The sequence below is a fragment of the Rhinichthys klamathensis genome, unplaced genomic scaffold, assembly GCF_029890125.1.
Source record: "Rhinichthys klamathensis goyatoka isolate OS25496 unplaced genomic scaffold, OSU_Roscu_1.1 h1tg000211l_1, whole genome shotgun sequence".
Taxonomy (NCBI): Eukaryota; Metazoa; Chordata; class Actinopteri; order Cypriniformes; family Leuciscidae; genus Rhinichthys; species Rhinichthys klamathensis.
The window spans coordinates 112,541-130,194 of record NW_026606736.1 but is presented as its reverse complement, the minus strand read 5'-3'; the positions used below and the strand labels follow the sequence as shown (position 1 = coordinate 130,194).

The following is a 17,654-nucleotide window of genomic DNA, read 5'->3' as shown; positions in this document are numbered from 1 at the left end:
GGAGGGGTTTAAGAGGTTGCAAGAAAGAAATATGATATGGTTTATTATAAATAAACCGTTTTATTATTAATAAAACATATACAGTATTGATAGCAAATGAACAAGTTAACATGCATTTGATCTTAGAAAAAAAGTCCAAGCAATTATTTTATTATTATAAAAGAAATATAAATAAAAAAGACATATCATATACATTTTATATATTTTAAATAAATGCATTATATTATAAAATATATTTTAAATAATATAACGAAATATAAAATATAGCTTTTGAGGTTGCTGTATAACAAATTTCTATGACAAAACCTCATGCAAATTGTCCTGTAATCATTGGCTGTGCTTTAAAAGGTCAGTGGCGAACAAGTTTGAGCATTGCATTGGAAGACGGTGTTGGGGATAATGCTGTAGACTTTAATGCATTAGACAAGGTTGATGCGAATCATGTGAAAAGACCTTTAGAATTCACAGGAGTCAACACATTTTACAGAATATCACATTTAAAAACATCATGCATAATTCGATGCATCATGCATTCAAAGCCAAAAAAGCAGGTTTCTGATTAGAGAGCGACTCCTCTTAAGCAATCCAAAAACGCACTTTCAAACGTAGATGACGTTAGATTCATGCAACGGTTTCAAACATATACTTGTTGACACACCACACAAGCAGATAGGGAAATAAATATGAAAACTCAAGGGAAGCCAGTGGCTGCTCCAGCTCAAGATCTTGCAACCTTAGAGAAGCAAACAACAAGCATGCGGGAAGCAATCGAACTCTAAACAGTCTCACTCTGAAGCCTGAGTTGCATGGCTAGTCCAAAGCATCTCTAATCCTTAGAAGAAAATTATGAACTATTTGAGACAAAAAGGGCAACAGATTTCTAGAAGAACTAAAATAGCTGAAGGGAATAATCTTAAAGTCAGAGCTCAGGCTTTACGAGACTCTAAACTAAACCCAGAGGGGGGAAATAAGGGAAGCTTTAGAACATAAGGTGAAGCATTAGTTTGAAAAAAAAACCAAAACCAAAAAAAAAAAACCCAGGCAGGTTAACAGAACACTACATCTCTCCAGTCAGAAGGGCCGGAGGACGAGAGGAAGGGGGCAAGGAAAAGGAGAGGGGGGCAGAGGGTTTTAGGAAGCGCATTATATGGATCTGAGCACCGTATGAGCCCACAGTTCTTTAGAAAATAACTAGCGTGTGTGTCGAGTCTGCATGTGTGAGGGCATGTGCTTGGTTGATATAAAGAGAATTTTCGGGGAAAACTGGATTTATTTTTGTGACCTTTGGTGATGGACATTATTACCTGGCACTGGCTACATGGGCGGCAGGCTGACTGTGACATTTACAAGTGAAACGCTTTAATGAGAAGGACGTCACTTTGCTCTTTTCGGGAGCAGAGCTCATATAAAGTCGATTAAAGCCGTTACCACACCTGCCTTTACTGAGAGGATTTTTTATTTATTTTTATTGGAGTCTTGTTTGGGTGTGTGATTGGATTGAAAATCAGCAGATTTTGCACTCCGTCTTTTTCCATTATCTTCCCACTTCCTCGATGTGAACACCTAAATGTCTTCCACCCAATTTCAACATGTTTCCATCCCTCGCTGACTCCCTAAACCTCAGTCTCTCTCTCTCTCGGTCTCTCTTCCTGCTGGGGTATTAATAGCCTCTCTGCAGGACCGAATACGTCTTCAGCCAGGAGTTCAGCCGGAGTTCATTGTCAGTTCATCTTCGACTGTGTTTTAATGAGTTTCAGAATCCGCCCACCCCCTCATGGCAGTCCGTCCTCTAACACTCACGCAAATTATCTAGGGGCCAGAGTTCCTGCCATGATAGCACTTATTCGAGTGTGTGAATGACCTGTGAGAAGGTGTGTTTAAAATAACATTAACGAGCGGCGTGGACTCGGCAGCAGCCACCTCAGAACAAATAGAGATTTAGTTTCGGCAGACATCATTATCACTTTACTTTTATATATATAGAGGGAGAGAGAGAGATTCAACCACGCATGCTTAAGTCAACACTACCTAAGTCCGTAGGAATGGAATGGATAGCTTGACTCTGACCCTGCTCGCTAAAACAAACCGTAATGATGCCGACTGAATAAAGGCAAAGATCGAATCATTAGCAAATGGCATTTTAACTAAGAGCTCGAATAACCGTCAATAATTCATTCCTTTCAATAATGCCAGGGAAGGAACCGCTTGAGCCAAATTTGCACAGTGAATGAACACTGGTAAACTGAAGCACTTTTCTAGAGGAATTAATTAAGCCACCCAAATACATACTATTAATGAGATTAATCTGTATATACATGACATAAATGTAATAACACAGCTTGCATCTGCACAAAATGAGAACTGACTTTCTGCATAAAATGCAAAAACGTTTGAATTAGTATACAGAATGTTTTAATAAAAATGTTTTTCATCAAACTAATATTTTTGTAGATTAAAATTAAATGCCATTGAATATGAAATTACTACATTTAAAGGATAATTTACCACTCTGCACCTCTCCCATACTCTGGTTTGGAATGCCAAAAACAGACTAGAAACTCTTGCTTAGAATGGAAGTAACGGTTGTATAATTTTTAATTAATCAGCATGACTAAATGCCACACTGAGGCAGGGTGTGAAAAACCATCAGCCCTCTGAGGTTCTGTGTGTATTCTATGTGTAACAAATTACCTCTCATCAACAGGTAATACAGAAGAAGAGGGTTGGGTTGGGAGGTGAAGAGAGGGAGATATAAGGTGAGTTGTGACTAAAGCACCGCGCCACTCCTGTCTGCGGGTTGTTTGATTGCACAAGCGTGCGACTGCTCTTGACCGAACGGCTGAATAGATTGCACGCTGAAAATTTCTATCAGGCGGAGTCTGCCCGCGGGTCTGTAGTAGCATTTTATTTATCGACTGCTGGTGCTTCTCATTACAGGCTGAGTGGATGATCATAACGGCAGGCGCAGGATATACGATCATTTTGCTGCATTCTCGCAAACTTCAGCCAGGGACACATGAGTGGAATCCAGGCAAAGTATCTTTGGTGATGTAGGGGAGACTTAAATGTATTAAAACTACAAAGACGACTGCAGACAATTCATTCCTTTTGTTTGTCTGGATGGAACAACAGGGAAGGTCGAATGCGATGAGCACGGACTAGCAGATTGCTTGACTCAAAGGGTTTTTTTTTAGGAAAGAGAATTTGTTTGTATCTCCAAGTCGGTGTGATTCTTTGTGATTCTTTTACGTTTGTTTCTTTGTGAGTATATTTTATGTTGTGTGCAGCTGTGGGGTCATGCAGAGGAATCCAATACAGCGCTAGAAAAGTTGAAACTTGGGATAAAGGGAAGCTAGAAGACAGACAATGGGCCAAGGGCCTCTCCCCACCCCCTTACCCTCCATCTCCACACTGCCTGGCTCCAAGTCAGGAGAACCCTGCCCTCCCTGCCTCCCCTCCTCGGGGTGGGTACCTGTCTCAGAGACACCATTGACTTTAGGCAGAGCTGGCCCCTGATTGGTTGTGCTGGCGCTTGTGGGTGAGGTCTTCCCTGTGGTTGTATTGGAAGGGGGTAACAAAGTTACTTATCAGAAGTATCCATAATATGCATTTTAAATCAGGAAAACATCCATTTAAATATATTTGTTCAGCATATTTCCATTTTGTATAATATCAATTATCAGGGATTATATCAATAATATCAGGGATTTTTTTTACCCAAAAATCAGTCATCAGTTACTCACTCTGTCATTATTCACAACCTGTACAATTTTGTTTACAATTTTGTTCACAAAAATATTCTGAAAAATGTCTTAGTGTTTTTTTTTTGTCCATGCAATGAAAGTCGATGGGGTCCAATGTGATTGTTTTGGACCCCATTGACTTTCATTGTTATCGACAACAACACCTGAAACATTCTTCAAAATATGTTTTCATGTTCTACAGAAGAATTAACATCGTACAGGATTGGAACAACATGAGCAATGACAGAATTACGACATCATTTTCATTTTAGGGTTTAGTTTAAAGGAATATCTGAACTGTTTTTGTCTAAATAATGAAACTAAAACTATTAAGTAAAGTTTACGTTAATTGAAAAGGCTGAAATCAAATTAAATATGAATGTTAATAAATAAAATTAGAAATTCTGCCTTGACAACTATCTGAAGTATAATTACTAAAAATAAAATTAAAGATAAAAAGAAATATTAAAAACAAACTAATAAAAACGATAATACAAATATAATTTTTAAAAAAGCATAATACAAAAAAAAAAAAAAAAAAAAAAAAAATCAAAATATTACTAAAAACTACAATTGTATATAAATAGAACTAACAACATTTAACACTGACTTCCACTGAGTGGACAAAAAAAAGTAAAAAAAAAAATATCTTATTTTGCCTTCCACTGAAAAAAGAACACTATACAGATTTGTAATGACGTGAGGGTGAGTAAATGATGAACCAATTTTCATTTTTGCGTGAACCATCCCTTTAAATAGCTTAGTAAAAGATTTCAGAAGTTATAAAGTTAATATGAAGGGTGCTATAGAAATCACAGTACAAATCACGTAAAACATGAAAAAAACAAAACACATCTTCTTGCAGCAAAATCAATATTACATTTTCTTTGCTTTGTTGTGATACCACATGCATTTCAAACCCCAGAGCTGGCAGATTCGCAACTTGGAGGCATTTGATCCAAACTGAGCTAATCTCACAGAAGCCTCTTTTTGAACAGTTTCCCCTCCCTTTCCTCTTCTCCATCCATCTCCCACAATGCGCTGATCCTAAACACACTTGCGGGCCACATACTTTGTGGATATCCTCTAAAGTCTGATTCGGAGATTTAGCTCTCCTCATTCCCTGGTGCGTTTAAGTACCGGCGACCTTGCGGAGTTCTCTTTCTGAAAGACTCGCTGTCATTGGGCTCAGGCTCAGGCTGAGAAGCTCCATCACCGGACTAATGCTTAATGTTGCGGCACACAATACTCATCAGCAGCAGCCGGTTGACCGGGGCCAAATGCGGAGCCCATCCTCCGCCTCCCCACCTCTAAATAAAGCCTGTCATCTTGCCATCTGTGCCACACAGTGGCCGCTCATCAGGGGAGCTCGGGGCTGGCACACGGGATGCTTTTATTATCATTCCGTTTCCATTCTATTTAAAGGGTGCCGGAAGAAAAGAGCTGTCGGAAAACAGTGGTGCATTGTTGGAATTTTTGTCCACCTTTCACAATGGGATGGCTTTATCACACAGTGGGAAGACGGCGAGAGTTCTGAGGATGTAATAACTCCTCTTGAATGCAGGTAGAGCTCTAATTACCATGCCAAGGTGCCATTTGAGGCTTTGTCTCAGCGTGAGGGGAGAAGCTGCACTGCCATGTCATTTCCAGTGGCTGGAAGAGGAGCTCTGGTGGCTGAATGAAGCAGTGGGGACGCTCATTGAATGTGTGCACCCCACTGTGTGCTCTTTCACACCACAGACAGAGAGGAGCACAGGGACACGCCATCCAGCATCCCACACATCCATGACATAACAGCCCAATGCCATGATGCCAACCACCCAATCTCTCTTTCTCTTTCCCATGATCTTTCTACCTTCCTTAATTTCTCTTTGATCTAATCTCACGTCCTTCATTTATCCCTTCTGTAAACTTTCTCTGTCCTTTCTTCCTTCTCTTAATGTCTCCATTCCTTTAAAATGTCTTTCCATTCTTTTTCTTTTTCTTAATCTCTCATACTTCCATTCTTGGACTTCCTTCCTTCTCATCTTATTCCTAATCTCCTTCCTTCCCCATTTCCCCTTCATTTCTTCTCTTAATCTCCCCTTCCTTCATTCATTTATCCTATCTTCCTTAATCTATTTGGTTTCACTTTCTTTTGATGGTCCCTTTAACACATTCAGTTGACTATAATTGATGTTGCACTTACATGTCTACTAACTCTCATTAGAATGTCAGTCGAGTATTAGTAGACTGGTAGGGTTAGAATAAGTTGGCATGTAGTTGCAAAGTTACTTATAGTCAGTAGAATGTTTGTGGGGGGGGGGGGGGGGGGGGGGTGGGGGGCGGGGGCAATTAATTCAATTAAAGTGTCAATTTAGTTGACACATAGGTGCAACATTACTTATAGTCAACAGAATGTTCAAAAGGGACCATCAAAATTAAGTCCTTCCTTCCTTACTTCCTTATTCAATATTCTTCTAATATCGAATCAAGGTCCCTAGGTATCCCTAGGATCCCTATCGCCTCTCTTCTATGGGGGGTAGATCATTTAGTGCTGTCAAACCCAAACTGGAATTCTCCCCCGCTCACTATGTTGCATTAATAATATTTCTGAATTGAAATTGAAACTCAAAACCCATTAGTTTTCTGGATGTTATCATTCTAAAGTAGTGTTCTAGAATCGATGTTGCTGTGTGCTACTTTGTCTATGTATTCCCTCTTTTACTGTCTTTGTATTATCCTTGCACTAATCTACTGTTTTGTAATATTCTCCTCCTCTGCTTGTAGTTTTGTTTGTTATTATTGTCTACCCTATTGCTGTTATCTTTTTCTGATTGTATCTACAATGTAAAGCATCCTTGAGCTATGGAGGGTGCTATATAAATAAAACTTATAACTATTATTATTGACCAACAGAAACAACATTTAAATAGTCACCAGGGAGTTATTCACCTCTCTCTACTGGACTACTTGCACTGAGCTTCGTGACACACTTCTGTTTTGAAATAGTACAACAACTTTATTTCCGCTTAAATATATATTTTCAATGTGCTGTAGTCACCTAGTTGACTAAACGCCACCTAAAATGATTGTTCGCAAGAATATTTAAGGACATTTTTCAGAGACAGGAGAAGAGACATTCTGATGACTACTGTGTAAAGAAATTTTCCAAACTCAACGGAACATGGAGTTTTAATCCAACCCAAGGTGACCTGATAAAGCGGCGGCTGTTAAACATACGTGATTATTTCACCATAGGGCATCAGTGCTCATCTAAACTGTAACATTTCAGCAGGTTCAAGAGAATTCATGTTAGCGATGTGAACAGGATTCATTGTTTGAATCAATTTACAGCCATGGGTTCTCATGTTTAGAACGCTGTTACCGGAAACTCCCGAGTTGTAATAACAAGTAGACCGCGGAAGTAGTTGTGCAAGTAGTCCATTGGCTGATGGATAGACTGTAGGCATCTTAGAAATATATTACTACTATAATCAGCTCTTATTCATAAGCTGGAGATTAGAACAGAACAAATCAGGTGACTTGGAAATGTTATTTACTGAAACTCATCTGTGCTACTAACCTCATGTGACTAATCCAGATGGTAATACAAGGATTTTGAGAAATATACTGGATATTTCTCCATGATCCACAGAGGATGGGGAGCTGTGATATGTGTGTGTGAGAGGCGCAGAGCGTATTGTATGTGGTACAATAGCTGAATGCTCTGACCCGGATCACACTGCATCCTCTGGCACGCTTTAGAAGCAAAATCAGACAACACCACCCAGGGATGTTAACACACTTTCACACACACACAGGCCAGCTGTCAGCTAGTATTAGCTCATGACTGGCTGAAATATAATACCGCACATTTCTATTTCTCTCTTCAACACTACACACAAGCGTGCTAGTATGCACACACACACACACACACACACACTTTCCCTCTCTCCTTTCAAAGCACACATTGCTCTTTCTCTCTCTCTCTCTCTCTCTCTCTCTCTCTCTCTCTCTCTCTCTCTCTCTCTCTCTCTCTCTCTCTCTCTCTCTCTCTCTCTCTCTCTCTCTCTCAAATCTTTCATACACATACTGTCTATCACAACATACACACCCTCTGTTTCTCTGTCTCTCTCACACACACAGACATCCCGTCCGTCACACATCCACTCAGTGAGAAAATTAATTTGTCAGATTGTGATTTTCAGTGGTTCCTCCAAAGCTCTTGCTCAGAGCTCTGTGATATGGCCCACAGCGCTGCAGGACATTTCTGTCTGCCGTCCAGATCTGCAGCCTCACTGCGGGTCATTTGTCTAACGGACTCTATTGATCTGGGAAACTAACGCCTCTCTGGGAGCTGTTGTAAGAGCTACTCAGAGGTCAGAACGGGACAGATTGAAGATTTATGCATGTGTGCGTGAAAGGCAAACTGTCGGATAAAAGACATGATGTAATATTCACACCAAGACACCAGTGACACAATGTAGAAAAAATAATAGCAATCTGTGAGCCTATTGTTGAATGCAAGGCCCAACTTTACTGAATATAATGGCTGGCCATAAAAATTTCTGATTTAAAATGGTCAATGGATATGAATATGACTGTGAGTATGGCTGGCCAATGGGTTATCATTTACTAAAGCAATTTGAATGTCTGAATTGAGATTAGGGAACTGACCGTACGCAGAGTCCACCGCAGGGTTCTGCTTGCGAGTTGTGGCCAAGACATCTACAGAAAGGATAAAAGAAGAATAAGATTGGCCCACAGTCAGCCTAATGAATTATAATAATTGGCAGAAGAATAGTTTTTTGTGATTTTTACTATTCTATTAATAAATCAAATTATTTATTGCACAATGTTGTCTTATAGTACCATATTGCATCCATCTCCATTTTGATGCATAAATACAATAAGCCATTTAATGCCAGACACTACAGTACTCTTACTACAGTTAAGGTTTTTGCAATTACAGCACAAGCATGTATGTTTTTTGTAATCACAGCACAAGAAGTTACACGATACATGAATCTAATATATACATTTCATCCCCAAGTTCTCATTATTGTAATGCGAACACAACAACAACAACCCTGTTTGTACATAATTATATTATATTATTCAAATGTTTGGTGTCTGTAAGGTTTTTTATTTTTTATTTATTTATTCTTTGATGAATCGTTTTAGAAAAAGATATAGCTTATGAGAAAATAATTTGTTTGAAATATAAACATTTTGTAACATTATAAACGTCTTTAGATTATTTTATATTATTAATTAAAATCAAGTAAATTATACTATATTTCAGCATTTAAATAATATATCATTTTTGAGAATGGGGAAAGGTGCTTAGTTGTCATATAAATAATTTAAAATAATTAAAAAATTTAAAAAATCCTGCACAGTTCAAAGAGGTTGCAAGATGCGACTTCTTATAGTCTCTTTCCTTTTTGAAATGTGAAACATGACCTAGACATGTTCTTGACATATTCCATACGATTCTCTCGGAAGGGTTCTAGAGTTCTGTGAGTATTCAGAACAATAGTGGAGTTGTAGCAGGAATGTGTAGGGATGTAATAATAGTGTGAATGAGTTATGGTCTCTGGGAGCAAGTCAACTCGGACTGTCTGAAACTCACCATGACAGCTGTCTGGGTACTGAGGATATCCACTCTCCACATACTGTTCAAATCCAGACCTGTGACAGAGACAGAGAGAGAAGAAGAGTGAGAAAGAGGACAAGGGAGTGACAATCATTCTTTTGTGAGCCTTTCCCTGAATGATCCTTCTAATTAGTTGTGCTGTCAGCAGTCTGTTGTTGCCTCTCCGAGCAACTGTAAAGGGAAATAACATGTTACAATATGATTGAGGATCGAGTGTCTGCCATGTACACTTCCTCTATTCCATGACTGACAGCCATGTTTTCATAAGACAAGAAACAAATGAAAATGTATTAGTAAGTAGTATGTAAACAAGAATTCTAAATTAAGCGCCAAATGAGAATACATTTTATAGGAACAGCAACATATTACTCAGTTTAAATCGCACTGTGTGCCTGAAAGTTGCAGATAAAGTGACATGCACAATTCATAAGTTTTATCATAAGTTTTGACCCCTACAGAACCCCATTTACATGAAATATTTCTGACATTAAGCCATTAAAATAAAATTGCAGAGGGGCATCTTCACAATATCACCATGTTTTTTGAATGACTCATCTTCAACATGATGCTGCAAAAATAACAATGAAGTGAAGTTTTCCACAAATATCGAAGTAATAATAGTGCAATAATCCTATTGTTTGTAATGGCAAAATATATTTGAATAAGAAAAATAAGGCTTCAATGCTGGTAAAAAAAAGAACAATATATTTAGAACATTTTCACACGTCATTTCAAATCATTACGCAAATATCAAGCCCCAATGTTATTAACAAATGCTGAATGAATTTAAACTGCACATATGTAATTAATGTGTTTACATGTCAAATTAACAGAACAAGCTACGGGAAGTTTTATTTATTCAAGCACACGAGTGGCAAAAAAATAAGAGCGCCTTCAGCTTTGACTATTTTATATGTACTGTAAGAACCTTTGTGTGAAGGAAATGAGTTTTTGGGTAAAACAGCATATTAAAGTCAAATTTGAATAGAAAATGTTTACAGAGAGGGACGTTGCTGACTCATACAGCCTAACAGCGTAACCAGGGTGACACGTTGCTCCGAGCGACTGCAATGTTCCACTGCTCCTAGCATCACAGAGCCGAGCGTGTCATTGCCGAGGCGAGCACCTGAATGACATCTCACACACAGACGCATAAAATGTTCTGACGCTTTTTGCCTCCTCTCAGTGTTACCATGGAGATGTGATCAGATCGGTGGGGCCGTGGTCTAATGAAGTATGCGATTCTGTATCCAAAAGTCCAAAATCAGGATTCTCAAACATCACTTGTTTTCAAGAGCACTTTTGCTTGTGGCATTTCAGCGCAAGAATGTGCATCTTATTCATTATGCACCATGGAATCAAGTTCAGGTGCTAATGCACTGACCTAATTATTAGTGCATAATTATAATCATTAATTTCAGGGCAAAGATGGCTTGATTTGAATTTAAATTAGATTTACTACAGGTTCACGAAAAGTGCTATTTGCCTGGTGCAATTAATTTTGCGCTATTGTGAAAACAAGACAGGTCCAAGGGAGTATTGGGGGTCTGCAGAAAAATATCTTATTTTTACTTTAGTACTGTAAAATTATTAAATAAGTGCAAATTAAGTTGTATATATTTGACCACTGAATTTAATCATCATATTTGGGGGTCATTGTCATCAAAATGTTTAACACAGACAGCTCATGCAAATAACTTTCTAATAATATTTTGTCTCACTTGATTTAATTTGAGTATATTTGATCTATCTGAGTGGAATCTACCTAACCTTGGAGCACAGGGTACAATGATGTCTGTTTAATGGGGTGTGGTATAATGCCCCTTTTTTACAAGATGTAAAATAATTCTCCGATGTCCCCAGAGTGTGTATGTGAAGTTTTAGCTCAAAATACCCCACAGATAAGTTTTTATAGCATGTTAAAATTGTCCCTTTTTGAGGGTGAGCAAAAACGCGCCGTTTTGTGTGTGTCCCTTTAAATGAAAATGAGCTGCTGCTCCCAGCACAGAGGGCGGAGCTTCAAGAGCTTGTGTGTGTTAGCAGCCTGCAGACACACGCTAAAATGTCAGAAACTGTTCTTCCTTTTATGTTCAAACCGAAGTCGGACAATGATGGAGAGACTCAAGAAGTGACAACATGTAGAATGCAACAGGACGTTTCTGAGGGTTTTGGACCATTAAGAACATCCTGAAAGTTGCATTGCTTAAAGCCCGGGATACACCAAGCCGACGTTAAAGAACTGACTGTGTTGTCGCCTCTCGTCGGCTGCGTCTCGGCCAAAAAGCTGTGCTTGAACACACCAAAAGGACGAAGGAGAAAAAGGTGTTTTGGGGGCAACGTGCAATAAACCAATCAGAGTCTCATCTCCCATTCTCTTTAAAAGCCAGTTGTCGCTATTTACATGGCGGAATTTGCAAGCGGAAAGACTGGGTGTGTCTCCAGAGTGGAAACGGATCTGCTCGTGCGCAAGGTTAAAGTGCGGAAGCAGACCATCTACGGGACAAGCCGGATTCCACCATATCTTTATGCACAGCACACAATAATAATCTTTTACATTGTAATATTTAATATTTGTGGTAGTTTGTGTACTGCTGTGCGTCCCTGTATGTGTAATAATCAGAGTGTACGCGCATTGTGCACCCGCCTATAGGCTCATATTACTAATGCACCCTTTAAATAACAAAAAAAAAATACTTCGTCATTGACTTCAGACCAGGTTCTTGTTGGTCAATGGCACAGTCTATTTCAGTTGCCTCAAAATAGCAATGCATTGAAAGTGGGCATTGATACGGTTTTCTATGAAATGATGTTATCCAATCATAACAGTGGCCTTAAAGGAGCAGTCCCTTAAAAAAACCTTATAATTTCAGGCAGTGAAAAATGATCATTTTTCTGCATATATATTTGCCTTTTTGTGCAAAAATCTTTTTTTAACATTATAAGTGAACCCCAAAGAACATAAAAAAGCAATGTCATGACCCCTTAAAAATGCTTCGGAGAAAAAACACACTCGCATACAAACAACTTATCATCTAATGCTGGCACCCCATTTCAGCCCCTGCCGTTCTCCTGCCTCGCCCTGCCCTGCATATTCAATCTATCTGTGAATCAGCCCTCTCTACCTGACATGATTTAAAGTCCTTATTTCCATTAACCTGAGAGGGGAGAGAGTGACAGAACGAGAGGGAAGGAAAGGGAGCGGGGATGACTTCATCTCATATTGAAGGATAAATAGAAGGACAAGATAAAAAAAATCTCCTGCATAAAGTGGTAAATTGGGATCTTGCAGGTGCATAATATCTGAACATCAATATGCCTCAGAGATGCATGCTTTTCATTATACCTGAATTGGCCAACACACTTGCACACACACACATTAGCACAAACACGCTCTCTCATCATATGGAGATTAAATTGCCCCTGGGAGAGAGCGAATAGGGAAAAGGAGAACACAAAGAGAAAATATCCCACAAGATAATAAAGTCATATTTTTCTTCATATTCTTCTACCCGCAGTACACCCCAAAAAAAACCAGCCGCAGAGCTATTTTAAAAACGAGAAAGCCAAAGTATTACCATCGTACATCTATTGCCCTCTTTTCTTACATTTCATCCTCTCAGTCTAGCAGAATTTCATTAGATTACATTGATTAGCATTTAAATGCATAGTTCGCTCTGGAGCTACATTTTCTCTTGTCTTGTTCTACTTCTCTCAAGTCTCACGTTGCTTGACTTAAACTCAGCATTACGGGTTTTTTTGCAGCTTATTCAGGGCAAAAGCCCAATGGAGAGAGACCATGTGACTAACATGACTAGTTTATTTTAATGTGATGTGTGCACACTGACTCCTGAAAATGACTACAGCCGATCAGTTTAGACCTGTTGATTTCAGCCATATATTGCACTTTCATGTGGCAGCTCAAGTTAAATAACATGGTGAAATCAGAAAAAAAAACAAAAAAACTAAATGCATCCTCACTACAAATCAATTATTTGGGATGTGAAAACAAGACTCCTTGTGCCAAAAATAGCTCTTTACCAACTAAACAGTGATGAACAATAGCCCATTTACACTATCAATGAAAAGGTTGGGGTCAGTAAGATTTTTTGTATGTTTTTGATAAGTCTCTTATGCTCACCAAGGTGTGATACATTTTTGGCACAAAAATACAGTGAAAACCGTTATATTGTGAAAAACTATTACAATTTAAAATAACTGTTTTCTATTTTAATATATTTTAAAACGTAATTTATTCCTGTGAATGTTCAGCATCATTACTCCAGTCTTCAGTGTCACATGACCCTTCAGAAATCATTCTAATATGCTGATTTGGTGATTAAGAAACATTTCTTCTTATTATCAATGTTGATAACAGTTTTGCCGCTTAATGTGTTATATATATTCAGGATTTTTGATCAATAGACAGTTTAAAAGAACATTTATTTGAAATGGAAATCTTTTGTAACATTATAAATGTTCTTTTACTGTCACTTATTCTCGCTGAATTAAAGTATTAATTTCTTTCAAGAAACACAAATACTGCCAAACAAACTTATAAATGGTAGTGGTAGTGTATTTTATTTCTATATTGTGTAATTCAATTCTACCATTTGGTTTGTAATTGATGTGATTTATTGTATTTTTAAGATATTACTGACACACGTTAAAACGCTGTTATTCCATCTACATTAGTTTTATATTTTCAGTGCTGCTGCTTTTGGTTTCTACAACAAAACCCAAAATTCTAGATTCTAGCCAAGATTCTAGAGCTCTTTATAATTCTAATGCGCTCTATGATTATAGAAGACTGTATGGCATCTGACAGCAGAAGATGTATGACTCTGACATAAGTTTGGCTCTGGAAGCATATAATTGAATGCTGGAGTAAACCAAAGCTCTTTTGGGACACTGATAAGTACTCTCACAAGTTCTGTCCATTTTGCTGGCTGCGGTCTGGAAATCTGCTGTGTACGTAACAATGTTCATGAGTTCAAGATGAAATGATTCCCCATCTCTGTTTATAGAGATCAATACTCACATTAGGACACAATAAGAGCCAATAATCAAGTTTATGGTCAGAAAATATAATTAAACACTTAATTAAAATGACTTTGATCTACACTCATTATAACACACACAACGAATGAACTTCTGCTTGACAATTGGAGAGGCAGTATTACTGTAGATACATCCCTGAGAGCTAATATTTCATAAAATGGTGAGTATGTCAACATGACCTTTCAGCTAGAGATCTTTGCAACTGCTAAATAACATACATGAATTAGTATCTCAGCGGCTCAAATGGTAGAGCATGGTGCTAGCAAACCAGAATCATTGGTTTGATTCTGCTAAAAAAAAATTATACCTCGAATGAAATGTAAGTCACTTTTAATTAAAGTGCCTGGCAAAGGCATAACAATGTAAAATGTTAACGTTGTTAATGTCTGTAATATATTCATAGAGAGATGCCTGAATTCATCAGGGCTGTTGCACAGTGGTAAGTACATCATATGCTTATGACATTAAAGAGCAGTGAATACACAAAGATGCAGGTTAAAATAGGACGTATGATGTCCTATTGCCTCTCTGTCTGTCCAGTTTCTTGTCTATTCTCTACTGTCGTAAACTATAAAAAGCTAACGCTCCTCAATAAAACAGTATTTAAAAAAATATCTGGCATCTAAGTTGCATGGGCTTGTGGTATTTACTTGTGGACATTACTTACACAAATATTTGTAAATGTTAATGTGCTATTATAACCGTTTTTATGTCTCATAAACAGGTGTGTTTTTCTTTTTCATATAGTTTATCTGAGATATCTGCTCATATATCTGGTCTGAAGCACCAGATTAAAATAACAACAGACAAAAGACATAAATAAGAGTACGTGATGCCATTGCAAACAGAGATTTACTGTAAAATGGCTATGAGAATTTCTTTTTTTTGTTGCCTTTATTGGCACAGGATGTGGACCGTGTAGATAATTGACAGGAAGCAAAGTAGGAGAGAGAGGGGGACGGGATCGGGAAAGGACCACAAGCCGGGACACAAACTCAGGTTACCCGAAGCACAACTGTGCCACACCTCGAAGATGCTGCCCACAAGGCTATTGGCTCCTAAACTACCAGTTTACTATAATTTTAACAAGATGGTAGAAGTAATTCACACTAAACATCACTAAAATGATTGAGTAACATTTAACAATAAGGTTAAATGCAGTTATATGCATTTTTTTTAAATGCAAAAAGAAAAAAAATCTTAACTCCAAATTTTAGAATGTTAGTGAACATTGACATAATTATGTTAATTTATACAACTTGAAATGTTAAGAATGTATTAGCATATGTTAACACTTAAAAATAAACATTAACTGAGATTAATGAATGCTGTAAAAGTATTGTTAACTGTTTGACACCTAAATGCCTTATATAATGTAATCAAATCAATACTTTGTTGTAAATGTTAACCAGAATGCTAAATCAATTTACTGTAAAACTACTTTTAAAGGTTAAGTCATCCTGGTCATTGTATAGACTGTCTAGAAAAAAATCTGCAACCGCACTTGGTTATAAATTTTGAAAACATTTTATGGCCATCTGATTTTTACCAGATGTTTTAAGTATGTTTAGAGTAACGTAAGCCCTAACAGACCTTTAACAATGATGCACGCTATAGACACAGATTTGTCGATTGCACAGACAGCTTGTGTACAGAATTCAGTAGCTGTGTAGGCTCTTTTATTCTAATGAACCGTAAAAGTGTTTACTGTGGCAAGACTAATAGAAGGGTCGCGTGATGTAGCTTTAACTCACTTGAATCCCGGCGCCACTGTGGCACAGTTCCCCGCACTCAGCCAGATGCAGTAGGGGTCTCGCGAGGACAGACAGCTCCTAAAACACACACACATACAGAGTTAACTCGTACCACATGTCCTGGAAAGGTTGTGTGTTTTCCTCGCTCACTGTCTCCTGACTCCCTCCAATTTCCCTTTCCCCTCTCTCTCTCTCTCCAAGTGTATGTGACAAGCTGGAAGGGACAGCCAGACACGGCATCTCCATAACAAAGCATTAATGCCTCTCGCTGGTCAGACAGTCAGTCAGACTCAGAAAAAAGAGAGAGAGAGAGAGAGAGAGAGGAAAAAAGTGACTGACTGCTGTAGAGTCAGGTGTGTGTGTGTGTTTGTGTATTTGTGTTGCATGATTGACAGGTGTGTTGTGTTTGCCAGAGGCCAACTGAGATTCAGATACATGGCAAAGCTAGCGAGTTGCACCAATAAGCAGTGAGAGAGACAGATGGAAAGAGAGCGAAAGACAGGGAACAAAAGGACAAAAAGCATGTGTGAGGTGACTAGATGTGAGTCAGAGTGAAAGGGAGAGGTCACTTCCACTTTTATGCTATTTCTTTCCTCTTCACAGGTTGTTAATTTCTCCATGCTATGCCTGTTGGTCTCTGTTCTTTAACAAATGAACTATTGTTAAATGTTAGATGTGTTAAAATGGTAAAATACTTTCTCTTATTCCAGAGAGTTGGTGGCTTTAGTCTGTCTATAAGGGTTAAAGACATATGCTCATGACCTACTAAAAGTTGACAACAGTTTTACTGTTTAGTGCACTTTGTTATACTTTATTTACATCGGCAAATCATGTATTTTACATTCATAGGAAATAGCTTACTTCCGCATTTAAAAAAAGGTGGATAATAAATAATTTAATTGATATACATGTTGAAAATTCACAGACTTTCTCTTCAGGTAGAACTGAGAAAAAATATTGATGACTTATCCTGCACTACACAGATTTTTGTCTAATCAAATGTTTTCTAGAATGACAATATCCCACCCCCCGATACCACCTGCAACCAACTAGCAAGTAGCATTAGTTAGCTAACTAATTCCTATTGGCTTTTAAAAAATAAACTCACAGGCCCTTTGATATGTCCCACCCAAACTTTCAGTTTCAACAGGAAATACGTCAGAATAAGGACTACGATTTTCTTTCAAAGTACATAAACAACTATAAGAAACCTATTTGTGTATACAAATTTATGCGATTTTTGGGATATCCATTACAAAAAAAATGCTGGATGTAAACTCCAAAATGCACATGAATTAAAAAAATTGGCATAAAAAACATATGTGCTCAATTGATTTGGATACATTCTTTATCCGATAAGAAGACATAAGTGCTTAAATGACAATGGAAACGCATTTACTGAATAAATCACTCGATGCGCAACAGAAATACTGTGCCTTTGCCTCAGAGGATGTGATT

The 17,654-nt window shown here is 37.9% G+C and overlaps 1 protein-coding gene across 7 annotated transcripts in view; it reads right to left on the bottom strand.

The window, feature by feature from the left end:
* sema6e (sema domain, transmembrane domain (TM), and cytoplasmic domain, (semaphorin) 6E) overlaps positions 1–17,654 on the bottom strand; it is a 133,504-nt gene that overhangs the window by 11,647 nt on the left and 104,203 nt on the right. For 4 of the 7 annotated variants that reach the window (XM_056263944.1, XM_056263946.1, XM_056263947.1 and 1 more), the window contains 4 exons: positions 16,197–16,274; positions 9,361–9,419; positions 8,403–8,453; positions 3,398–3,550 (listed from right to left, as the gene is read on the bottom strand). In XM_056263944.1, the coding sequence (XP_056119919.1) occupies positions 3,398–3,550; positions 8,403–8,453; positions 9,361–9,419; positions 16,197–16,274 (341 nt within the window). The remainder of the gene's footprint in view (positions 1–3,397; positions 3,551–8,402; positions 8,454–9,360; positions 9,420–16,196; positions 16,275–17,654) is intronic. The other 3 variants (XM_056263950.1, XM_056263948.1, XM_056263951.1) reach the window with 3 other exon arrangements.